This window comes from Mastigoproctus giganteus, chromosome 14, assembly GCF_048544385.1.
Source record: "Mastigoproctus giganteus isolate SK-2022 chromosome 14, ASM4854438v1, whole genome shotgun sequence".
NCBI lineage: Eukaryota > Metazoa > Arthropoda > Arachnida > Uropygi > Thelyphonidae > Mastigoproctus > Mastigoproctus giganteus.
The window spans coordinates 17,660,007-17,685,373 of record NC_143588.1 but is presented as its reverse complement, the minus strand read 5'-3'; the positions used below and the strand labels follow the sequence as shown (position 1 = coordinate 17,685,373).

General features: G+C 38.5%; 1 protein-coding gene across 3 annotated transcripts in view; it reads right to left on the bottom strand.

Moving 5' to 3' along the window:
* Positions 1-25,367, bottom strand: part of LOC150074998 (uncharacterized) — a 381,296-nt gene that overhangs the window by 270,931 nt on the left and 84,998 nt on the right. For all 3 annotated transcript variants that reach the window (XM_090388218.1, XM_090388219.1, XM_090388221.1), the window contains exon 3: positions 7,727-7,812. In XM_090388218.1, coding sequence (XP_090244344.1) covers positions 7,727-7,812 — 86 coding nt within the window. The remainder of the gene's footprint in view (positions 1-7,726; positions 7,813-25,367) is intronic.

Below are 25,367 nucleotides of genomic sequence, written 5' to 3'. Positions count from 1 at the left end.
GTAGGCCAGGATGGTGTAGGGGGAGTGGAATAATTGATTATGGAACTTCTGTCGCATCTCCGTTCATTACGCCAACAACTGGCAAGCTGTTCAACCTTATTTGGAGTTATAACATTATTAACCTCATCTTCAAAATGCGTTGTTTATTAGTAGTGCAATACCAAAGTAGAGTTTGCACTTGGGAGAGTTCAATGTTATTGCGATTCACACCCTTCCCCACAATACAAACTTTGGACTGTAGCCTAGCGTACTATACCGAGGTTTAGAATATAAAGTTCACATTAGGAATAAAATTATAACATTTATTCTTATAAACAACCTGCTTAATGTATAATTTCTCCATTCCTTTAGGAAGAACCTCTAAACTTAATATTTTAAATGTGTAGGAGCGTGAGTGATTCATAAACTGAGAATAAAGATCTAAAATTGGTTGTCATAATATTAAAGTTATGTCGGATTAATTAAAAATTTGTATTTTTAAGCTAGAAAATATTTATCTATCGGCTTAATATTCTTCTTGTAGCCAGTGATTATTTTTAAAAGGTTTTTTAATTAATAACAGGATCATGTGTTTTACAACAGCTTCTTAAGTGTCAATATATGTATGATAACAATGCGTATATATTTATAATAATAATAATTGTCGACAACTTTACATTTAGTTCACTAGATGGTGCTGTTGTAATTTTAAAGTAAAATTCCTTTTCTTTTCCACGCGCTCACAAACACGTAATGAACAAGTTTCTAAATGCGCCGTTCAAAAACTCTTTTGAAAGATAGTCACGCTCAAGCATTTTAATCTATGGTTAAGAAATTTAACAATATATATTTAACTCAAATATGAATGTTTTTACCCTGATATATCGGATAATATCACCAAAATAATTTCACTTTTCTGTAATTTCTATCTCAGCAAATTTAGCTGGATGAAAAACAATCATTTCAAGCTGCTGTCCAAATACACCTAAGGATAAATGGCATTTATTTGTAGGGTACATGCCGATGGTGATCTGTCATATCTCCAGTAAAATATATTTAACTCAAATATGAATGGTTTTACCGGGATATATTGCATAAAGCTACCAAAATAATTTCACTTTTCTGTAACTTCTTCTCCAGCAAATTGCGCGGATGAAAAGCAATCATTTCAAGCTGCTGTTTAAATACTCCTAACGGGAAATGGTATTTATTTGTAGGGTAGAGGTCTGTCAGACCCCCACTTGATAGAGGTCTGTCAGACCCCCACTAATGTTAGCCTAATATAGAAAGTAACATTAGGAAAATTTTTGAAAACTTGATCATAACTTTTTATTTGGTGATCGCCACAAATACTTGATTACTCAATGAAAAAAAAAAAAAAAATGCACAAATAGAGTTGAACCAATTAGCAGATTGCTACGAGGCTCGAATTTCTGTGGGATCAACTTCTAAAAGCAAGAAAAATGCTAGTAGAACCGTCATAAAATCTGAGCTCTCTCAAACTGCTCACGAAAAGTATCCCATTTTGTGACATATGAAGCAAAAAATAGTTATATCTTCCTTACGAGTTTCCCGAGAAGTATAGCAAACTTATAAAGTGCTTTCAGTTCAATTATGTCAATTCCTGTTATATGAGAAGGCGCCTTGAGTCAGCACTTCTATTTTCACATTTGTACTTTCTACAAACGCACCTTCCATCACTTTCAAAGACGAAATTGTAGATAGATTGGGCAGTAAAATGGAAGGATCTTCCTTTTGTTGTTAGCATCTGCCGCTGAAGAAGACTGGTGGTCAATAGAAGATGTTAATCTCCATTTAGCCTCTGAGAACGTTTAGCTTCTGAAGACAATCAAAATTATGACCATGTCACCCAAATATTTCATCAGATAGAAGCAGAATCAAAACAAAGTATTTTTATTTTTTTTAAATATTTATTGAAAAATAAAAAGAAAACGGTCCAATGCCCTTTTGTATTATTTAAATTTTTCCAGCTTATATGTAATCTGCAATTAAAAATAAATATGGGTATAAGCTAATAACTAATAGTAAATCCATGAGAATTTAAAAAAAATACTTATAGTGATCAGGATAATTGGAACTGACAAAAAAAAGCACACCAGAAACAGACAGCTTAAACACACAAAGATACAATGTGGAACAAACACAGGCGGAGTCTGGATTCGTACCTAAAGACCAACACAGCAGGAAGCTAAACACAACGGGATTCAGAAAAGACATACACTGACATAAAATGACATCTTAAACCCCTTTCATAAAACATTATGCAAATCTTTCCTTGCAAAATCTTTCAACAATGGCCGAAGCACAGTCAACCAAAGACAACACAAGAAACACGTGGATAGTAAAAGACACACAGACATGTAAAGAACTTGTTGGAAAAAACTTCTTATCGCTAAAACACTCCGAGACAGTATTTCTTCTGTGATTTCTTATTTTTTCTTTCTTATTTATTTCCCATTTCTCAATTTTAAGTCCGCGTATGACTAATTCGGCCATCTTTAACACTTAAAATGTTAAAAATTACTTGATTTGTTATTAACCAGAATCTACTTAGTTTTTCATCCGCGTTATTTCTGATTGTTTTGACAGAAAATTTGAACAAAGTGATATAAACGAGAGATATAAACAAAAACAATTCTACGGGGAAGGGAGTAGTTCTTATTTTTAAATAACTGCCTTATTTTTTTGATTAACAATAATTATACGTATATTAATTTGGTAATAAAATATTTTCGAAAATTTGACTTTATTGAAAGATATTAGAGAATGCGTGTTGTAAATATTAGGAGTTAGTATTACAGTTAAGTTTAGTACTCTTTAAAAAAAAAGATCCTTAGAAGGCAGTACGCCTTTTTCTCCCTTTTGGAAAAAAAAAACATCAGGGTCGTTTTCGCGTGTACAAATTCAATGCTGAACTCTTTTCCCAAGTCTGTCTTAATCATTTGGTACCATCATGCCACCATTGCTGGCTGTGTGACATTTATCGAATTCAATATCGGTTTTAAGCTAGAATAATTTCGATTCTACGCAGACAGCTCAACAGTTTCTGTTTTAAACTGTGGAAATAATTCGACAGAAGTTTAAAAGTCCAAATTGCATTACTCCGAAAGTAATATTGGAATCGCCAAGTTCACTAAACCTACGGACTGCAATTTATTATAAACGTCTACCAGTTATGAAGATAAAGCGTCCGCATAAGAGGGGTCGTTTATTTTACTGTGCATTTCGGATGAAGTGGTCTAGTCCGCAGCGATGGCTCTGTGTTGAATGTATTCTACTTCCATTTCCCCCCATCTCCGGGTGTTCAAGTTCGAGGATAGCGCATGCATTAAATAATATCACTTTCTCAGCAGTCAACTATAAAATACTGGCCGAGTACCCGGAAAGTTTCCCCTCTTCATTTCATTTGCCCCGAAATACAAGATTTTGGGACTGGTGTGCTCCGAAGGCTCGCGTTTATTTCTGAGAATGCTGAATAATAAACAGATTGGCGTCAATGTATACTCGTTCGTAATGCATCTCATTTATGTGCACATATTTATTACGCGCTTCAGCCGTATAATCGAAATCGAACAGGTTTTTTTTTTATTCGCATGCTAGGAGCTACTTAAAACCACAGCCATAAAATAAGGCATGGAGAAATCATCAATATAAACAGCTGAGAGGTAACTGTGATCGTTTCACTGACAATCTGCGTTTGGTTCCCCTTAATTAGGACTGCCCATGCTTGAGTAACTGCTTATTTTAGGTTTTCTAGAAAACGAAACTGTTCTGTAGTTTAAATAGTCAAAAAACAGAACCATAAAAAGTTAAATCTCTAATCCAGTCGCTTTGGATATGAGCGATATTGGCTATTATATTAGATCTAAGTCCCTGGAGAGCTTTTCTGAATTCAAGATTCTATAAATTTGAAGGCTATAAATGCATAATTGCAATTTAAACTCGATTTTTCCCTTACTTCGTTGTATTTGTTTGTATTTTTCTAAGATTCCCGCAACTGTGATCCATATTTTCATCAATCAACGTTTAAACAACTTTTCACTGGCTATAAATTTCACTAGTAGAATAATTACGTTGAAGTTCATCCTGTAACAGATCAATCCCATTTTGCCAAGCAGCAAAAGCAAATTAATAGAAACAGAAGTATTACCTGGCAAAATAAAGTTTCCGTTATTAAATCGGATGAAATTTATCAGAAAAGAAGTTCTTGTTCTCGTTAAAAACCAGGCAATCCCTTATAACCTATCTCGCTAATAGTTCCACGAACAAACCTCATCTCTGATGCAACCCCCCTGTGTCTTTCCCTGGACTACCTATAACCTATTATGTCTGGTGTTCTCTGCATCACGTAACTCCAACATTAAGTTCCCCTCCGACTCTCGTGCGATCATGTGAGGGTCATTCTTGACAGAACCGCAGCCATTAATTGCTTGGTCAGACAAACTACTTGACCTCCGCCGTCCGTTCATCTCATGTAGCGTCCGTGTCATTATGATGTCGAGTGGCAGGTATGACTACAGATTGCAGGTTCTGCTACAACGGGGGGAGAGGGGGCGGACTTAGAATGAACTTAAAAGTACGGGGTTTAGTAAAGACTCTATAGCAACTTATTTCGGAGGCCGAACCCCCAAATAATATCCTATAAATAGCGGGTAAGAATAGCCGGTTTCGAAGAGTCATTAGCACTGCCATATTTCAGCCCCATCTTCCCTGTTAACTGGCTATAAACGGTCTCACAAGTACACATAACAATAAGAGCCCTTGTCGTGGGCTCTACTTATGCTTCGTTGCTATGGTAGCAGCGGCGCTGTCATTCTTTGGTGCTCCACAAGTAAGTGGCTGGGGTTTCGTGTCTACCAATCGTGAATGTTTATACCGTAGACAGGTGAGTCAGGGGACAATTAACACGAAAATGGAACGTCATTATGTAAGGGATGCAAGTTTATCGGCTTTATTTCTGCGAGCCCTGCCACAGTATAGGAGAGATCGAGACATTTAACAACCCCATCACGCTTTTATTTCATTCCCTTTGGAATTTTGCACATTTGCAGTTCAGTTAAGAAGGCTGTTATTGCCAAGGTTTGGCTGTTATGTTATGTTATTTGGTTTTTAGGAGCATTAGCAACTAAGGCCATATTGCTCCGGGATATGCGGTGGTCATTCCTTGACCTTTCCGCATACTCCGTATTTGGTGGTGACGGGCTCGAACCCCGGTCTAATCAAGAAGCATGTGCTACGCACTGCTGCTCCTTCCCACCTGGCTACGGAGGCGCCCCCAAGGTTTGGCAGAAATTGGACTACTGTCAGGAAAAATTACCAGTTTTCAATGTCCACTTTGTAGAAATAGCATTTTCTTAATAACCACAAGATAATGAATACCATTCCAGACCCAAAATAACGGTGAAGGTGGAACAACAGATAAGGTAAATATTTCACAATTGATATTACAATCATTACGAATATCTCTACATAGCAATTTTCTTTGTTTCTAGTCCCCTCCAGTATCCTTGACTTAAAGCATGGAAGTGTACAGAATTCATCCTTAATATTTAAGTATATCCCGCAATTCTGTTTTTATTGAAAATCGCTACACTTCAAACCGAATAGGAAATGTAAAAGAGAAGAGATAATGAAATACAGACAGAACAAAGAATTTCAACAAGGTAAAATGTTTGGTTAGAGGCTTTGGATGATGTTTCCATTTCAAAACATGTAGTACATACAACGTGATTAATATGTTTTTTCTCCTACAACTAAAAGATAACTAGAACTCTACACCTCCTAACCTACAACTAAAGACACTAACGAGTCCCACAATGTTCTACAACTAAAGATACCTGCCACCTTCTACAACCAAAGGTACCTCAATCTTCTATAACCAAAGATATTTGCGATTCCTACAATCTTCCTATTTAAATGTTGTTTCCGAAATTCCAAATTGCATATCGAGTTCTTCGTTTCATTATTTGATATGTGTGCGCATGTTCCAATAATAATTAAACTTTGTGTCACGATTACTATTACAAAGATTAAATAAATTTTAGTAAGATTCTCACGCTAGCAAGATTCTTCTTAAAATCGTATTGAACAGAATCTCAAGAAAACTTGAAGAAGAAATGCCAGAAGAGCAAGCAGATTTCAGAAGGGGTGGAGGAACCAAAGATCAGATCTTAAGCCTACGACTGATTATTGAAAAATGCAAAGAATTCGATGTTCCAGTCGTTTTGTGTTTTATAGATTATGCAAAAGCATTTAGTTGTGTTCAACATGAGAAACTATGGGAAACGATTACTAATATGGGTTTCCCAATCCACATAATTCAGCTGATTAAGCTACTGTACCAGGAACAGGAAGGAACTGTGAGAATGAACATGGGAAACACGGACTTTTTCACAATAGGTAACGGTGTCAGGCAGGGATGTATTTTGTCACCTTACCTTATTAATCTTTATGCCGAAGATATCGTGCGTGAAGCTTTGGAAGGTTTAGAGACTGGCATCAAAATTGGAGGACTGAAGATAAACAACCTTCATTATGCAGATGATGAAGTGCTAATATGTAATTCTAAGGATCATCTTAAAGAAACTCTGAGGAGAGTATGTGAACCAAGTAATAAAAAAAAGGATTGTTTCTGAATGCGTGTAAAACTAAAATTATGATGATTGGTGATAATCTCAGTTCCAGTAAAGTTACGGTTAATGGGCAAGATATCGAAGAAGTTGATGAATTTGATTACTTAGAGTAAAGAATAAATAAAAATAGTGATTGCTCAAACGATCTAAAGAGACGACAGGCAATTGCTAAAACGTTGGTTGCTGATCTGATCAAATTATGGAGAGATCATAATCTGCCCCTAAAGACGAAACTGAGAATCGTTAATTTTTTCAGTTGCCACTTATGGATGTGAAGGATGGAATCTGAAAAGAGTTGACAGGAAGAAAATTAAGACATTTGAAATTTGGTGTTACAGGAGAATACTGCGTATTGCTTACTTGGATCGAAGAACAAATGAGTTGGTATTGAATAAAATCGGCAGGCCTAAAATTCTTCTTCATAGCATCAACAAAAGAAAACTCAAGTTTTTTGGTCATATAGTAAGAGGGGAAAACTTTCTGTTGATGCTATGATGGAAGGAAAAGACTATAAGGGAAGGAAAAACCGAGGGGAAGAGGTGCAGAGGAAGACCTGCAACTTGGTGGAAGGATGGGATCAGTGAACTACTTGGCGTGACACTTTGCGATGCTGCTCGTATAGCACACGATCGATGCAGTTGGAGAAATTTGTTGGTGGCCACAACAGCTCCTCAGGGAACTATGTGACTGGAAGAAGAAGAAAACTGGACTAATTAGCTTAAGAAACAGCGAATTAGTTTCATCCAATTAAGGTTTCACCTTAAGCGAATCAATTTCACACAATTTACTTTGGATCCCTGTTAATCTCTGTTAATCATGATATTTCATGTCAAATACAACTCGAATACTTTTACCACACAGCATAGCGCAAGATCCTTCGTTAAAACGTATTTCTCACTTCTAAGCTTATTGATGATCTTGCGCAAGCTGGACAGGAGGTATCAGGGTTATTTTCATCTGCTCAAAGCATGGACTATGATTTCTAAGAAAGTATTTGCTTTTAGTATTTTGAGATAAGGCATTTATTTAATTATTAGGATTGTATATTTCAGTTCATAAATGGAAGTACATTATTAATAAACAGGTTAACTCACCGGGAGGCTCCTGCTTCACGACATATTTCTCAAGGTACGGCTGGTGAGGAAGCATCGCAAATCTGTATGGAAATTCTTTCTCACACCTAAAAAATACATCTAGATTTTATTCCTTTCCTTTATACAAATGTAATCAAAAAGTTATTGAGACAAATTGCTATCCGAAGGTATTTTTCGTTTAACTATAAATATGATACTTCAATTCAAACGATACTTAGTTCATCCAGCTTTCGATATGTGTATATCGAAAGCTGGATGAAAAGTTTTCTTTCACAGTAATTTTTTTCGTCACTAAAGTAAAGGACTCCATTTCTGTATCAAGAGGTTATCACCTCCACCTGAAGGTCTATGTGGGAAAATAAACATCGACATTGGATGGAAGAGTTGGTTCTTTCCATCTTGAACTACTTCTTTTGGTGCATCACAAAGTTGACTGATGAAAAAAATCCAAACAGATACATCGTCATCGGCTAATTAATATTCAAAACTGTTTTTTGGTAAATCACTTCGGACCTTATAAAAGTTATTCTTTTAAACAAAATACATTTGTTTAATTGATTAAAGAAATCGATTTAAATTATCTGGAAACTAAGCCTATTTTTTTTACTCTTCCGATACTTAAAATGCGAACATTAGGATATATTTGACTTTGTTCCTGTCTGCAGATATCGAAGCAAAAAAAAAAAAAAACACAAACAAACAAAAGGAAGGCAAGAAAATTGATTTAAACAAGCCATCCTTCCAACACCAACTACGGGTACCGACAGAAACGCAAGCGATGCTCTCGTTCACTCAATTGACCCTTATTAGCCCCTACCCCTTCATCCCTGAATGAGGTTACTCAGTTCATGCCGGGTTCGCGACGGCTTCAAGTGCTCCTTGCGGGCTACGTCAACTCCTCCCCTACAATCTGTTACTGCTCTTTTAGCATGCAACGAAACCGCGGGTGTGGAAGCGATAAAAAAGGAGAGTTTCCCGCTGCAGCACGCGCGTGATAAACTACCTTCCGCAAAGGGGGCATCAGCACGTATTATGATTTTGTCAAAGTGGAGCAATGAAGCATCCCCCTTTTGGCCCCTTTCCTGTGGCTACGATAATCGCACGGGCGCATCTAGAGAGGCAGCTAGTCAACCCGTGCCAATGCATTACAGCAGACAATTGATACTGGTAGTGGAGGGATTGACACGAAGCTACTGGAGGGATTTCCTGCTCGAAACTTTACAACGTAAGATGAGGGGGAAAGAGAGCGTTTTCGCAATCCAAGAAAATTTATTTACTGTAAAGCTGTCTCCATAATCGAAATCAAATGAAAAGACGAATGATGTGGTTAAAGTTTTGAATCCAGTATTTTTATACGTTGATAAACGTTTTTTATTCTTTGATAAACGTTTTTTATACTTTGATAAACGTTTTTAAAAAAGGTACAAATAATAACGAATTTATATCTCAATTTTAAATGCTTTGAAGGTATAAGAGTAGCAGGTGACGCTGTAGTTTGTACAGCGACACCTACTTCTAGTTTACCTCTACGTATATATTTGTTTATAATAAAATCTATGGAATTAAAGCGTGATCATCTGCTTGCATATAAAAACTCGGAATATAAAAGCATTAAAAATTCTTTTAATTTGATTTTAGAAAGTTATTATGTAATTATATATGCAGATAGAAATTTAGGCTCAGGCTTCCGCATGCGAGGCGAAAAATTATGGAAATACGTAATGGCTTATCGATACAAAAATAAATTAAAAGAGGATTATTTTTTACTATAATAGGTACTTAAACCTAAAAAAGAAAAGAAGTCAAACAATGAGGAAAATTCCCAATAATCAAATTTCAATTGATAATAATCTAGAAGTCCCGAATTCCAGACATATGTAATCGAACTTTGGATATTTCGTTCTGGAGTTTAAGATATTCTGATAAAGCCACCAAATAAGAGATTATTTTGATATAATAATCAAAATAAGACATTTAATAATAATAAAGAGATTTAATAATAAAAATAAGAGATTTAATAATCAAAATAAGAGATTATTTAGATGGATTGCGCAGTTAGAACTGAAGTTTCATTGATTTGTTTATGTTCATTAAGCAATCAATTGTATGAGTTTCCAAAGGCTTCTCAACAAGGGCTGCTCTGATAGCTTTATGATAAAAGCTTTTATCAGCGTTGTCAACAGTATTTCATTGGCGCATCATTGAACAGTCCATTACAGGTGTGTATGAAGACTGAACAGCGTTTTCGACCAACATTTCATCATAGGCTGAGTTAAAGCCATATTTCGCTCCACATCTGCCTATATCAGGGCGGTATATCTTTCACAACACTTAGCTAAGATAAAAACACAAAACATCTTTTATATTGTCTTACGTAACAAAGGACGCGTTTAAAGCCATCACCCTCTTACGTGCATCATCATTCTTATGGGGAAGGCAGGTAGTGAATGTTCCCAGCATGAACGGGAAGAGGTTAAGGTGCTATTCAATAATAATAGTGTAGTGCTTACTCCATCATTTCCAGGACTCTGTGCTCCCTGAATACTTGTTTGAATGGCTGACATTAAGAGCATGGCTACCGATCACTATTACACAACTTAATATCCTTTGAACACGGAAAACATGCTACAGTTGCATGACATCTAATATAGAGTCATCATTATGTGATCAGCTGCTACAATAGACTGCCTGTCCTAACTTTTATAGGTTGGCGTGCTTTCATTTCATCCTTCTTTATCTGAGCCTGAGGCCCCACGGGTTAGAAGAAGAAAGGAGGGGAAAAAAAAGAAGAAAAAAATACGACAATGAACTCTGTCATGAGTTCTTGGAGGAGTGTCCTCCGCTGAGCGAGTCTTGGTGAGTCCGGTGACCAAGCGTCGATACGGTGCTAACAGCTTGTGATCACGAACAAAATCCTCACACACGCACGCACTGAGAGCTCCTCCTTAATGGACAGCCATGATGCTCACTACTTAATAGAGGATGTCGTCAGCACCTCGAAGGGAAACGAGATCAAAGGGTACTTCGTGCCACGCCTGGACGCGTGCAGCTGGGAAAGACTGTCAAGGTGGGAGTATTTTAGTAAGGTCTGCAGACAGCGAAGGAAGGAAGGAAGGAAGGAAGGGAGAGGGGAAGGAAAGTGAGGGGTTGGGGGAGAAAGATAGAGTGAATGATTCAACGAAGCTTCAAATATACGCTGATGTATCCTACGGTTGTGGGAGAGATCGAGCTTGGCAGAATACGAACCAACGAAGCCGGCTAGAGGAAAATAAAAGACCAAGGTGATAAGGAGGATTGAATCCCTGTATTCTAGCATCCAGGATGTGTTGAGGAAGGAAGAGAACCAATGCTATTATCGGACATCCGTGCGACGAAGATAACTCACGCAGGAAACTCTAGCACCAATGTATGAAGTATTGGTAATAAGCTCCAGCTGTTTCTCTTTATTTTCTGTACCTTAAACGTACAATCCCCGTTCATATTAAAATGTCTAATTACGATTTAATTTGAACATATCTCAGACTCATTGAGGGAGTTGCATTTCATTTAATAGTTTTACTATGTCTGACATTTAATCTACCTCTTTACCCACTATCAGTTTCTTTTTCTAAACGAATTTTGGTAAAAGAAACATTTTTCAAGTACCTCATAAACGCACAATAATAATTCTAACCTCTTGAAGATTAATAAATAATAATTCGTAATCGATTATTAGCTGGACACAGAATTACTTATTTTAAAATATTGTTGCTTGCGATGAGTGCTATTCACGCATAAATACTTTTATCATTATGAATTTTTCTACTTGGATTCTTCTGCATTCTAACAACCAATAAATTTTAATCCAAGACCAAAGAAATATTTCCCGCAAACTACATTGATTAAAATTCATTTATTATAATTCTTACGAATTGAGTTCCTCGTGTAACTCAATTCTATTATTATAGATATGGATCTCAATTCTTATTATCAGAGACCAGCTTGATGGATATGCCAAAAATATGTACGCACTGAGAGAAAATGATAGATTTAAGACATCATATCGCTATAGTAAAGAAATTGCTGATTGGTAACTTGGGAAGTTAAAAGCAATGAAACCATGGGCTTTCTTTTCTGGTGGAAAGATGTAAAAGTTGTAATTAAAACACTAGGAATTTAGAAGTTAATGCACTGCTCGAAGAAATTAACAGAACCCGTAAAAACGTGGCGTAACTCATACAGCTTGCGATGAAAATTGTGGTGTACCATAGAATAACGATGACATGAGGAGAGAGAGAGCGAAAAATTTTGGGCAGGTGTAAGGGACATTTATATGGTGTATGATCCCCTCCAAAGACTAAACAGGCCTGACAGTGGTGAACCATGCTCGAGATCAGGGTGTCTGTAAGATTCTGTGGCAATAAATCCTATTCTTCCAACAGCGCAGACCTTAGCTCAACAAGTGACACAGGAGTTGGCTGTTGGTGTCCAAAGCGACGCCCAAGGGCGTCCTACACATATTCTATTGGATTTAAGTTTGTTTCTATTCCTCCACCATTTGGGCTCCATATGTGCAGTGGCGTTGTCGTGCATGAAAAGAAAATCTGGGACAACCGTACTCCTAAAAAGTCGCACATACACCGATGAGCCAAAACATTATGACCACCTACCTAATATGATGTTGGTCCTCCACGTACAGCCAAAACAGCTCGTACCTGGCGAGCCATGGACGCTACAAGATTTCTAAATGTGTCTTGATGTCTGGAGAATTTGAAGGCCAGGGCAATACCTGCAAGTCTTTCTCATGTTCCCCAAACCAGTCTCGAACAATCTGGGCGGTGTGGCATGGCGCATTATCCTGACCGCACCGCCAGAGGGGAAGACCTTGCCATGAAAGGGTGTACCTGGTCAGCAATGATGTTTAGGTACCAAAAACCAAACTTATTTTTAGGCCACCCGAATAATTAAACTCATCTGCCGTGCTGTGTGTCTTATGTCTGTTAATTGCGTGTGCTCTACGGTCGATTTACCTGTTTTGCTGGACGAAAAACCCCAGTTTCTGGGGAAGAAACCTTGCTATCTACCTGAGACCGGCTAATTCAGCCACGGAGTAAAAAATGCCCATTAAAGAGTCTCGCATCATCGACGGATTCGAACTCGGGCCGTTTGTACTCGGTGTTGGGTAGGACAGTGACGACACCACTGTGCTACTCGCGCAGACGCTGACACTGAGCATCCCACCAGCCGTGCCGTTTCGGATATGCTCTGACTCAGTCGTCTGGCCATTACAATTTAGTCTTTGTCAAACTCGCTTAAGTCCGATGAGCCAAAACATTATGACCAGTTAGTTGTTATACAAATCGAAGCAACTGCAGGTGAACTACGGCGCGTGCGCGGGCGGGACACGGTATAAAAATCACCTGATACTGAGCTCCGTTAATCACTGTTACTCTTGTTTTTCAGATGGGAAAGGCAGCGGACTTAAGCGAGTTTGACAAAGGCCAAATACGGTACCCTTATCAAAAACAGTCCAGTTGGAAGTGTGTTCACCTGTGACTGCAGCAACCTCAAGAGACAGTTGATGACAGAACATGTAGAGTTCCGGCTTGCTGTTAGCGATCTGTTCTGGTTGATGCAGTAATTGGGCAATCTTGGCCAGCTCTTCTCATAATGGTTCCTTCTCCTGAACTGCTTCGATAGTGACGAGACGACGCTGTGTGACACATTAAGAGAACATAACCATCTTGCCTGCGACTACTCGTCTTCAAATCGTCCGTTGGCCCGCCATCTCAAAGAAATCATTGAAACGACGATGACTTGCCATCCTGAGCAAGCCAAAAAACGCGAATGAAATGATGTTGTTTCGACCTGTGTTTTTATAGTCATGAATAATTTGCATAATGTGCGGCTCTGTAAAGTGGTAGATCGATTTCTATTGGGTACTCGGAATTTGCATGCCAGGATGCCTATTCTATCAACAAATTTTTGTTGAAGGAACGCCCAGGTTTTAATGCTTGACGTACAGTTCTAACAGGCTCATGGAGTGTACTGAATCAGAAAATAAGTCCGAAATGAAATTATTACTGTGATTTGCTTTAACATTTGAATATGCAGAACGTTTGTGTCCCGAGTGGTGATTTCCTTTTAATCTACAGTGTAATGCGGTTCGCACTTCTTGTAGGGGTGGCAGAGAACGCTGCATTCAGCCTTGATTCATTCATTCGTGGTAGTTTGGAATGAATCGGGTCATTTATATTAATCAATTTGAGTACCATAAACCGCAAGGGGTATGTCTTATGATGTTATACCGATTAAAGTTTGCTAAAAACGCTTCTTCAAACATAAACATGGTTTTTCATCCAGGAAACTCGGGTTTTTCATCCAGCAAACAGAAAACAGACATTGGAACACACCTAGTTTACAGACATATACGGAGAAACTGGCTGTAGTTGTCGATGTTCATCGATTATTTTGTCCAATATCGCATGCGGATAATCTGTGGATAAACCTTGGATTTTCTCTTCCTTCAATGACTGCCATTCGACGATCTAATAGTTTTTAAGTGCTGACACGGGTTATACAGTTTATGGTTCCCCGAGCCATGGTAAAAAACCGATTTTCCCTCAGCTGTGTTCGTTTATAGCACCTTGGCTATTGACCATCCTTTAAAGATTGGGTACGACTGTCATAAAAACTTTACTTCACCAGCGGCCTATGAAATTAAACTTTCCGAAACGCTCACACGACGCTATTCAGCTGCGGACGCCGGCCATTTTCACCTTTGATATATTACCTTTCCCGCTGAAAGCGGGGTCAATAATTCCTATTCCAACTATGTCCGCAGTAGTATATGCTTGTCATTGTTTCAAAAAGATTGATGACCGGTAGCTTTTCGTCATCACCGGTGACCTCACCTGAACAGAAATAAACTTCCGATAGGTTGTATCGATACCGACCACGGCAGATAAAGCCGACAGGGCGTGTGCCCCCGCTACAATAATCTGTTACTAAATAAACATGGCTGCCCATTATAATCCCCGGCGCCCCCTTCGAGAAAATGAGAAAAAAAAAAAGGAGTAGGACAAGCCGTAGTTGGCCAATTCGCTTAAGTGGCTAAGAGAGACGCTACATCAGTCGTCTGTGACGCACAGGTCAGCGTTCATTAATGACGACGTAATTGTTACACAGAACGCTACCCGGCCTTGGGTAAACACTTGTCGTTTGCAATATTCTACAGCCCCCCCTGGTCGCGAGCTGGTCAATAGCGTAATGAAGAGTTCATCCCCGGTTTGCCCCTGCAAACTGTTCTTCGAATCCTTTATTGTCGGCTGCGAGCAGTCCGAGCCTCGCGACTGGGTGGAACGAATGTCACCGACAGCTTGTCGGGCGACGCCGACGTCTAACTAATGACTGGTGGTATCTACGACCAGAATGACGATCGCACTCATCAGGCACAGCCGATCACTTTAATAACTTCGATATCTTGGAATGTAGGGAAATGGAGGGTTAAGACGGGCGGGATGCACGACTCCGACGTTCTGATTATTGTCGCTCCACTGACCGATGGTCTTTCTGCTATGGAAAGGGAGGGGGGGGGTACAAAGGGAAATGATGGGCTACAGGGCTGTTTATCAGAATCTGTATTGACCCTCCCACCCCCACGACAGTTCATTCCGGCAGTCACGGCCGTACCACATGGACGGTGTCCAGTGCTGCGAGAACAATGCAACGGGGAAATTACGTCCGCTCCTCCTGACAAGAGGATTTCTAGCAGCCGCGAGACAAGGACGTGTTCACACTGCAGATAAGCCCGTATCGTCGGATGCCTTCGCGCTTTAAATAGTGACGTCATTAGTGCGGCTAATGAATTGCCATTACACTTATTCGCTATGGGCGGCAACAACCCCCTTCACCAGGAAAAGAGAAAAACAACTTTTTGGCTAGAAACATGCCCGGAGGTCACGTGGTATGGAATAATCTCTAAATGAGGCGAAAAAAAACCGCGTGTGTCCCTTTTATGCAAAAAGATGTTTTAATTTATGTAAAAACATCCTTGGCTAGGAAGAGGTTAGCGAAATCCAAGTCAATAGCCTAATTACGCATTCGATTGTAGCCATTAGTTGAATAGTATGACGTCACAATCCTGCAGTTACTTCTGCAGGATTGCAACAATACAAGTATTTGTCATACGACCGCAACAATACAAATAATTGTCAACGATTTCTCTTTTCGTCTCGCATTTTCGTTACATTCCATTGTTAGATGCAGCTACAGTTTTTCACATCAAAAGGTTTCCAAATTTAACAACTTGAATGCAACATGGCGAAAGACTGAACATTTTCCTGATATTTCTGCCCTCTCAACGCAAACTGCTTATCAGATGATTATTTCGGTGGGTCTAAGGGGGTTTTTATAATGATTATGAAAGTCTGTCCCTGTGACGTTCAGCGATTAATGAGAAAAACGTGCCTACCTGATACTGCAGCAGTTTCACCAGGGAACCCCCCCCCCGGCAGCCGAAGCGACAACTAAAGGTAGTCGTGACGTACCGAACCTGTCAACCCCCCTTCTTTTTCATAATAAAGAAAGCTTGCCTTGGGTAAAAAAAGGAAACCGACACCTCCGTTAATGAGCGAGGAATTTCCGCAGCTTATAAGGTCACCGCGTCCTATTTTAACCCCACATCACGGCGAAATGAAAAACGATGTAGATATTCTTCCATGACCCCACCGTCATGTCTGCGAACGCACTCGCAGTCGAGAGGTCAGGGCCTCGGAGACCACTTGTTACGTGCGTGTTGAAATAAAACTGTGAAACAAGAAGACTGTAAACTTTTCGGCATTCGGGGGACAGTTTATACCCTCGTAAAGCACACAGATCGTCTGACATCATCTGCCCAAGCGGGAAACTCATTATTAAGTGCCCCCCACGCCGTAGATCAAAGCGAAAAATACTTATTTGTTTCTTTCAGACTGCACCACCGCCATTAGCATACGGTAGTAAGGTCAGAAGCAGTTTATTCCATTGTGCGGCTCTGACGACGTCTTGCCGAAATGAAAAGAGTAAAGAAAAACGTATAAAACCTCAATCACGCTATAGCCAGGGTATTTTAGAGATTTTATGTCTGTCGTAAAGCGGCAGAGGTCAACTGACACTATTTGCACGAGCAGAGTGCCATTCATTGTCGCGTATTCAGAGTATAAAAGAGTCTGTTCGAATATACCCTACTTTGGGAAACGTTACACGGAAGTGGTTTCGATACGAACCGAACTCTGCCAAAATTAGTTCACCCTGTGTTAAACAAAGACACAAATTCAAATTTTATGCTAGAAATTATGAACAGTCACGATCTAGTTAAAAACGTCAATTGGCAAGATTTCAACCACTTTGGTTCAAATTGGAACCATTTTGGTTCACTTTGGTTCTTCAATTGGCAAGATTTGATCATTGAACCACCGAGGTTTATGAAGTCTTCACTAAACTCAGGAGTTATCTCCTTGGATTGGAGAAGTGCCATTGTATCGCCAGTACATAAAGCTAAGAGTGAAGTAGGTAACTATTGACCGGTTATGCTGACTTTATTGGTAGGGAAATTCATGAAGGCAATGATAAGGAATGCATTACAGGATTATTTAGACAAAAATTAAAATCGAATATTTATTTATTTAACTCCACTTGAAATATGTGTCCAAGTACGGAGGCTGCACCCAAAAAAAGATCAAGCTTCTCAAAAGGTTCCAAAAATGGCAACGCACCCGATGAGATCGGCAAAGGAATGCTCATATGAGTAAAAACTTCAAATATGTGGGCTGGATAGCTTGGAAATCGAAACCAAGTCAGTCTGAGTTTCCAAGTCCGTCCCATTATATTCAGGTAGTCAATCTTTATGAACTCATAAAAATTTCTATTGCAACGGTCTATGGTTTGCATATCTTCTATACATTAAAAAAGTTTTCCTCCCAGTGATATTTATTCGAGCCAATGGGAGAAGAGGACGAGGAAATTACGTCACTACAAATGCAATTAATTATTGACAACTGCCTCTATAACGTTCGCCAACCTGGTGCACGTGCTTCGCTGTCTAACACTTGGTGTTTCATTGTAAAGTTTTATATTAATGAATATTGTACATTTGTAAATATTTTAAGTTAAATATTTTAGTCCTGCTCTTTTGGATGCAACAATATTCCTCGTGCATTATGGGAACCCGAAGCAAAAGTCATTTTCCTTCAAATATTTATTTATTTATTCGACCTTGAGAATGCCGCGCACTACAAATGCACAGGTAAATAATTACATAGGTCATTTCCTGATTAGATATCAATCGTAGTGACATAGTGTTTTTGTCTGGCAGCAGAGGGGGGAGGGGATACTCTGCAATACTCTGCATAAGGTCAGGGTGTGTGTTAGTGTGTGTTTTGTGAAGTATTTGTATTGTTCCGATGGCCACTTAACCTGGGGGGCCTGTGGAGAGCCACTAACTCCTCTAATTTCCATCGCTACGCTGGAGAGGCAGGCCAGGACACATTAGGAGAGAAGAAAGCTCTGGCAGGGTGAACCCTGGGGTGGCCTAGGCATCCAAGGACACCCCTCCACCAAAAAAAGAAAAAAATTATTGGAAAGGAGTTAACGGGAAGATAGGAAGAGGGTGAGAAAAGGGGGGTAGAGAATAGAGGAGGCTGATTTAAAAGGGGGGACACAAAAGGGGGCAGGGGCCACACAGGGTGGGAGATTCAACCACCCCAGGTGGTAGGAATAAAAAAAACATAGAGAAAGACATTCCTACAGTGGAGCATGCTTTTTGCAGCTCTGCCCCACACTGGTCGGGGGGATAATTCTAATGGCCAGTGTCAGCATCCCACATCATGCCAGCTAGGAAAAGTTACAGCATGGTGTCAGCTTGGATAATCATGAGGCCTCTTAGGACCTGCATAGCCATCAGTCTGTCCAGTGAAGAGACTAAGATAGAACATGCAATTAATAATAACTTTCATTCACTCAACATTCACACAATTCGTTATAAGTTCGATGATATTGAGACAAAAATCGAATTCTAAAACAGATTTTTTCATAAAAAACGCTACACATTAATTAATTTTTTTAATAAGTTGAACATATAACAGAATTCCATTTAAAGAACCACAAAACCAGTATTTTGTTGTTCCAGCCAGACTAAATAAGAACATAAAAGCGAATCTAGACATTTTTGACCGAAACAACTCAAGCAAAGCAATGATCCAAAAAATCAAGATTTTCCCACCACATCTACGAATATTGCCACTAAAAAAACACACAAATACCTGCTTCCTATTGTTTAGCTCAACGATATCCCAAGGAATAAGGAGTACTGCAATTAATTTCACTGTCAAGATTATAAAGTAATCTGTAATTAAGTTGGTGGGTTGTTATGAAGAAAAACCAGCTTAATACGTGATTGGTATATTATTATCAAATTAATGCAACGTAATATGTTGTCGTGTCCATCTTCTTCTTCATAATAATTAGCAGGAGCCCACAGGTAATTAGCATTATAATAAACCAGTTAATTAAGCTGTTAATTTTTCTTGCTGTCTTCGGGATGGAATGTAAATTAAGCGAACGGTTCCACTTCCATACAGTATGGTCAACTGTATGTTTAATAAATAAATAATAAATTATATTATATTATTAATATAAATTGTGTTAATTAATAAATAAACATAAATTAACAACACTGAAAGTCGTACATTACGTTAACAAATATGTAATATATTTAAGATAGTATATTTTATTCTGCTTTTAAACACCAAACCAGAATGAATTTTCAGCTTGTTAAATATTGAACAACATTTTTTTTTACCTCGCCATCATTGTATGAGGGGTTACAGGCTAGTTTTTATAACAATAACATAAATTACAGGAAATTATTCCTATTAACCCAATGCAAGAAAAGCAGATTGACTTGTCAAAGGTCTGTAATCGGAAATATCAACAAAAGTTTTATAATGAAGCATAATAAGATCTTCAACCGATTATTGACTCTTGACACGAAGAGGGAAGTTACCCGTGCACACTTTGTAGAGCCTAGGACTACCTTAAGGCCACGAGGCGTTACACTATAGCTGTAGAATGGCGTTTTCTTATATATTTTTCCAGGATGAAAAACTCGTGGTCAGTGAATATAAGATTTCTATTCCGTAGATCATTCTCGATTTTGGACAGAATCTTTTCGATAAGTAAATAAACTCAATTAGTCCTAGAGCCTAGGGCTACCTTAAGGCCACTAGGCATTACAGTATACTGTAAAGTGGCGTTTTATTATATATTTTTCCAGGATGAAAAACTCTGGTCAGTGAATATAACATTTCTATTCCGTAGAACATTCTCGATTTTGGACAGAATCTTTTCGATAAGCAAATAAACTCGATTAGTCCTAGAGCCTAGGGCTACCTTAAGGCCACGAGACATTACAGTACACTGTAAAGTGGCGTTTTCTTGTATATTTTTTCAGGATGAAAAACTTGTAGTCAGTGACTACAAGATTTCTATTCCGTAAAACATTCTAGATTTTGGACAGACTCTTTTGGATAAGTACATAAACTCGATTTTACCGAGGATTAATCAAATTAGGGCGTGAAAAATGACTCGCTAAGTTATTCCGAGGTAGCAATGAATAAAAATGAACTTGTCCGATTAGTAACCACACCAAATATGATCAAATTCGATCTGAATCGAATGCGCAACGTTCTTCGCTCCTTTTTACTTCTACAAAGAATGCGTGTAGTAGACTCGGCAACCAACCCCAAGCATCGTACGAGGTTTAGGCGGCATCGAACGACTCACTTATCTGTAGCTTAATAAGGCGAGCTCAGAGCGGTGCTTCCTAATGAAAGATGTGGCTTATTCCTTAGGAAGTCAGCAGAGAGGGGACAATAAATTAATTTCGTTGCTTGAGGATCTGATACGGGCAGATAGGGCAAATAATAAATGAATGTTAAATAATGGAGTGGATTAGATATCAGCTGGTGACACAATGGGCCCTAAGGGATCGGCTACACGTGCTAAATACCAGGACGAGCACGCGGTAAGGTAAAAACAAAGGGGGAAACAGTTTTATCCAAGAATTCTATTAACAGAGAAGTTTATTTGGTTCTTATTCATCTTTTATGAAATTCTCTTCTTCGTTTGGCATTTAAAGATTGACATTTAAATCTTCTAATATGTTGCAAAGATCTTATCAGTGAAATTATTTTCGTAGGGATGAAATCCTTTATTACTCATTCTATTCTCTCTTGTCCTTTATTTTAACCCGGTTTTTCAATAAATGTTCAAGGTAAGAATGTTGCATATCGCCATTGGCTTGTATCCGTATCTCCAGATTCATTTTCTGTTCACAATAAAAATCAAAACAATTGTAAAACAGTTATCAATCAAACGAAACTCGATTTTGAACAGTCTAAAATTAAGTAGAAAACTTGTTCCTTGTGCAAATAGTGGTCAAGCCTTCTGGTCTCTGTCTAAAGCCATTAGCTGCTCTTTGTCAATCCATACTTCCACCTCCGATACAGTCTGATGGTTCTATTTCATCCATATCTAAAGACAAAACTGAATTATTTAGTATCTTACGTTTTTTCTCTAAGTCTTTCGTCGATAATCTTCCTAAACTTCCTCTTACTATGTGAAACGCATTCCATTCAATGCCTGTCTTAGATTTCCAACAGAACAACATTAGAATAATCTTGAAAAATCTTGATACCTAGTTTTCTCTTTTGGATTTTCTCTTGGGAGTATCTGTGGTGATACTCTTAAGAAACCTCTTAGACTTCTATTCAAGAGGACAGTCAGGAATCTATCCATTGTACTATAGTATTATTTTAAACAGAAAAAAAATATATTTATGTGTGAGGTGTACAAAATGTGCTTGCTGTTCAAAAAATCAGATGAAGAGATTTTATTTAGCGGGCAGGTGAAACTTAGAACACTACAATTCTCCTTTAAATATTTACCAAAATACAAAGCAATAAAGAATATTCTGTGTATTCTGACTGCACAACACGGATAACTATATTAGTGTGCTCATCTGGACTTTATATTTTTTGATACTTTTAAACAAAGATCCACGAACATATACTGAAAGTGGTCAGACATGTTGTCACACAAAGTATCAATGTTCAACTTATCACGGATATTGGACCAGGACCAGAATGGATTGCAAATTCAAGCAATACTACCGTATGATCGCATTCACTAAATTCTTGGAGACCAATGGTGGAGAAAAGAGCCCACTTTAAGAGAATTTTGGAAGTCCTTCAATGTCAAGTGTGTAGTAAAGAAACATTGCAGTCGCCTGTGAAGTCAGATCCTACTGCATGAACGCTATTCGCTAATTTCCCTCGATTCCAAAGAAAAGATACTCTGTGGAGAATGGACCATGATAGACAGTTTAAGGACAAGGTGAGATCCTCTTTGACCAGCCTAGATCGTTGATCTTAATTCATCTTAGCACCAACAGAATTTTTTGGAGCATGATCTTAGTTAATCAACTCTCTTTTACATTTCACCATTTTAGAAAGATTTCCCAAAACAAAAATATACTAATCTTTGACATATCTTTAGATTTGTCGAGCCACTACAAATTTCATTAAAATCGGTCAGACAGAAATGCAACATTACTAGTTTTACTGCACACAACTGTGAAGGAATATCTCTCATATTTCAAATCTTTTACGGTATATGGATTATGCCATAGCCTTTGGGAATTCCCAATCACAGGAATTCAAATTCGAAGAGTAATTAACATACTTGTATATAGTAGTTCTTTAAAACAATTTTGTGAATCGAATTCAAATGCTAAAAGGCTCATTCGTATAAAAAGCATTTATAAATAGGGGTAGTTTATTCTGTGAATTCAGTGAAAAAGCCTTGCAGTTATATGGTCTTTACACTTTAAATACCGGATGGAAACCTTTGTGATTTCACGATAAAATTAAGGAAGCCCTTGAAGGAAGGCCCCTAAAACGAAATTCGCCTTTGTTCCGCATTCTTTCCACCGTATTCCTTTAAAAAGTCCGGTCCTTTCTTAACAATCGCTTCGGTGCTTATTAAATAACTCCCGTGTTCAATTACTGCAGATTTATGCCTCCTCACCCCACTGATGACCGCGGACGCACACACGTGTATAAATAGGGGTAGCGAGGTACAAAAAAAGCCGGTTTATTCTTAGCCACTGCTCTATCACGGGATCACATACGGGTAATACCATAAACATCTGGCATTATGCTATCAGCTATTGCAAAGGAGAGGTGGGGGGGTCCTTAGTGGAGGATGTTTTACGTGTCATAAACTCGGACATTAAGTTTTCATACGAAGAAAACCCAACAACAGGAACACAACCAATAATATCTTTCTCTATAAACGGCTCTATCAGGGTTTTCCATTATTTCTTGGCGAGTCATCATAGGCGCAGCACGTGCTAGAGTTTCTCGGACTTATTCAGCGTTTCTGCATTGCAGACAAGACATGATTTATTTCCGGAAACAACTGACCACCGAACAGATGTAGCATGGGTTTCCTACTTACCTCCCATAATGACCACGTCTGTAGTACTGACATATGAATTCGGCGAAACATTTCACATGTGGAGAGTCTACGTTATGTAAAGGCCAAGCACATCCCAAAAAATCAGCTGGCCAGTTCTCAAGCCCCACACACACACACACGCGGCTAGGTCTGTAAAGGCCTGCTAGCCCGAAAGACAGAGATTTCTTTAAAATCCTCAAATGGAAATATATTATAAGAACAACTTCTAGTTTTCATTTTTCTTCTCTTTCGATTGTAATAGAAAAAAAAACTAACGTTCTCCATCTCATACAGCGTATGATTCACCTTAGACTTCAGGTAAAACGAGATAGTTTCAGAATTATGGATAAGTCCGAAAAGGCAGCATTTATAACTGAGTTGAGAGAGTGGAAAGTTTTAGGAATAAAATTACGGGGGCACATATTTAGTGGAGAGTACGCAGGTGTGTGGGAAGGGGAGATGTAGCGGAACAATTTTTATTTCGGCTTTTATTAAGGATCTCCTGAACAGGTTAGAGAATTTCAATCTTCGATTCACTTAGAGGATCTGACAGATATAGTTTGTATTGGTCATCTGCATCGAATCACAAATGCCTCTTAAATTTTGAGTTTACGTTTGTTTTTTTTGTTTTTGGGAGGAGTGGGGAGGACTTTAAACCATTCAGTCTCGGGCCACTTCTAATGAGCTGTATAACAGATCGAAAAAACAAACGCGATACCAAATTATTAATATTCGGACTTGGATTTCATGAAGGCTCATAAAAGACTGTTGTACAAACTGGGTCAATGGAGTATTAAGGGCAAGGTACTGCTGTGGATAAGAGATGGTTGAACGAGGGACAGGCAATGAGAATTTGGTTTTATAAAGAGAATTCAAGTGAGGTACAGTGAAAGGTAATTGTTCAAGAAAAGATGGAGAATCGACAATAAGTTTATGGTATTGTAGATGAAATGAGACCCATGGAGTTGTCGGCTGGAGTGGAAAGGAACGATTCTGAAGCGACCACAAAGAGCTCGATAATTTCGACGGTGAAAGGCAAGGCGATTTGGAAAGCATAAGAATTTAATTGGAATTTTCTCAAGTCTGTGAGAAAGATATTCCTGTTTTGGGGACCAAATAATATCACGATAATCAAAAATGGGTAGCATAAGCTGCTTGTGGAGAAGAATTATAACTTTGTCACTCTTGAAACTAGAGGAGGAACGCTTGATTAATCCAAGAAGTTTAGAAGTGTGAGATATTATGATCAACGTGGGAAGAGGGATGAAGGTCAGATCGAAATAAGACACCCAAGTCCTTGAGTGTATCAGTACTTGCAATTAACAGTTTCCAATATGATAATCAGTAAAGAGGGTCTAACTACACGATTAGAGCGAAAACAACATAATTTACATTTTAATGGGTTTAGAAATAAGTTAATTTTATTGAGCCAGAGTGAGAGGGAATCAAGACAGGACTGGAGTTCATCACTGTCAGCTGAAGAACAAATAACTTAGTAAAGTTTAATATCATCTGCATTGAGTTGCCACTCAACATTAACGGAGTGAAATAAGATTGACAGATCATTAATATAAACAAGTTTTACAGGCCTGGAGGCCTCATTTTAGGAAGAATTTAGATCTGCTGTGGAATGTGTTCAGGGAAGGGCAAAGAGATTGGTGAAGGGAACGACATGGTGGTCTTACAAAAACAGATTTCGGTTCTGCAAATTGCAGCGTATGGAAACTAGGCACATGCGAGGCGATCTGATTGAGGTGTTTAAGGCTTTGAATGGATTCAGCAAGCTCGATGCTGATGGGATTCTTCCTCTTTCCCAAGTTGCATACACGAGAGGACATAAATTCAAGTTGAGGAAGAATGGTTGCAGGATAGATGTGCGGAAGTTTGCGTTCAGCCAGGATTGTTGCAACAAACTTCCATCTCGGGTTGTAGGGGTGGTTTAGTTTGAATAAATTCAAAGAAGAAATATGATATCATGTGACAACTTACATTTGCACACCGTGCGGTTAATTATCTGTTGACACCAATTACAAGATTGACGCCAATTTCTAAAAAAGCTCCAGGTCCTGATGGCATTTCCCCACTTGTTCTCAAAACCTGTGCC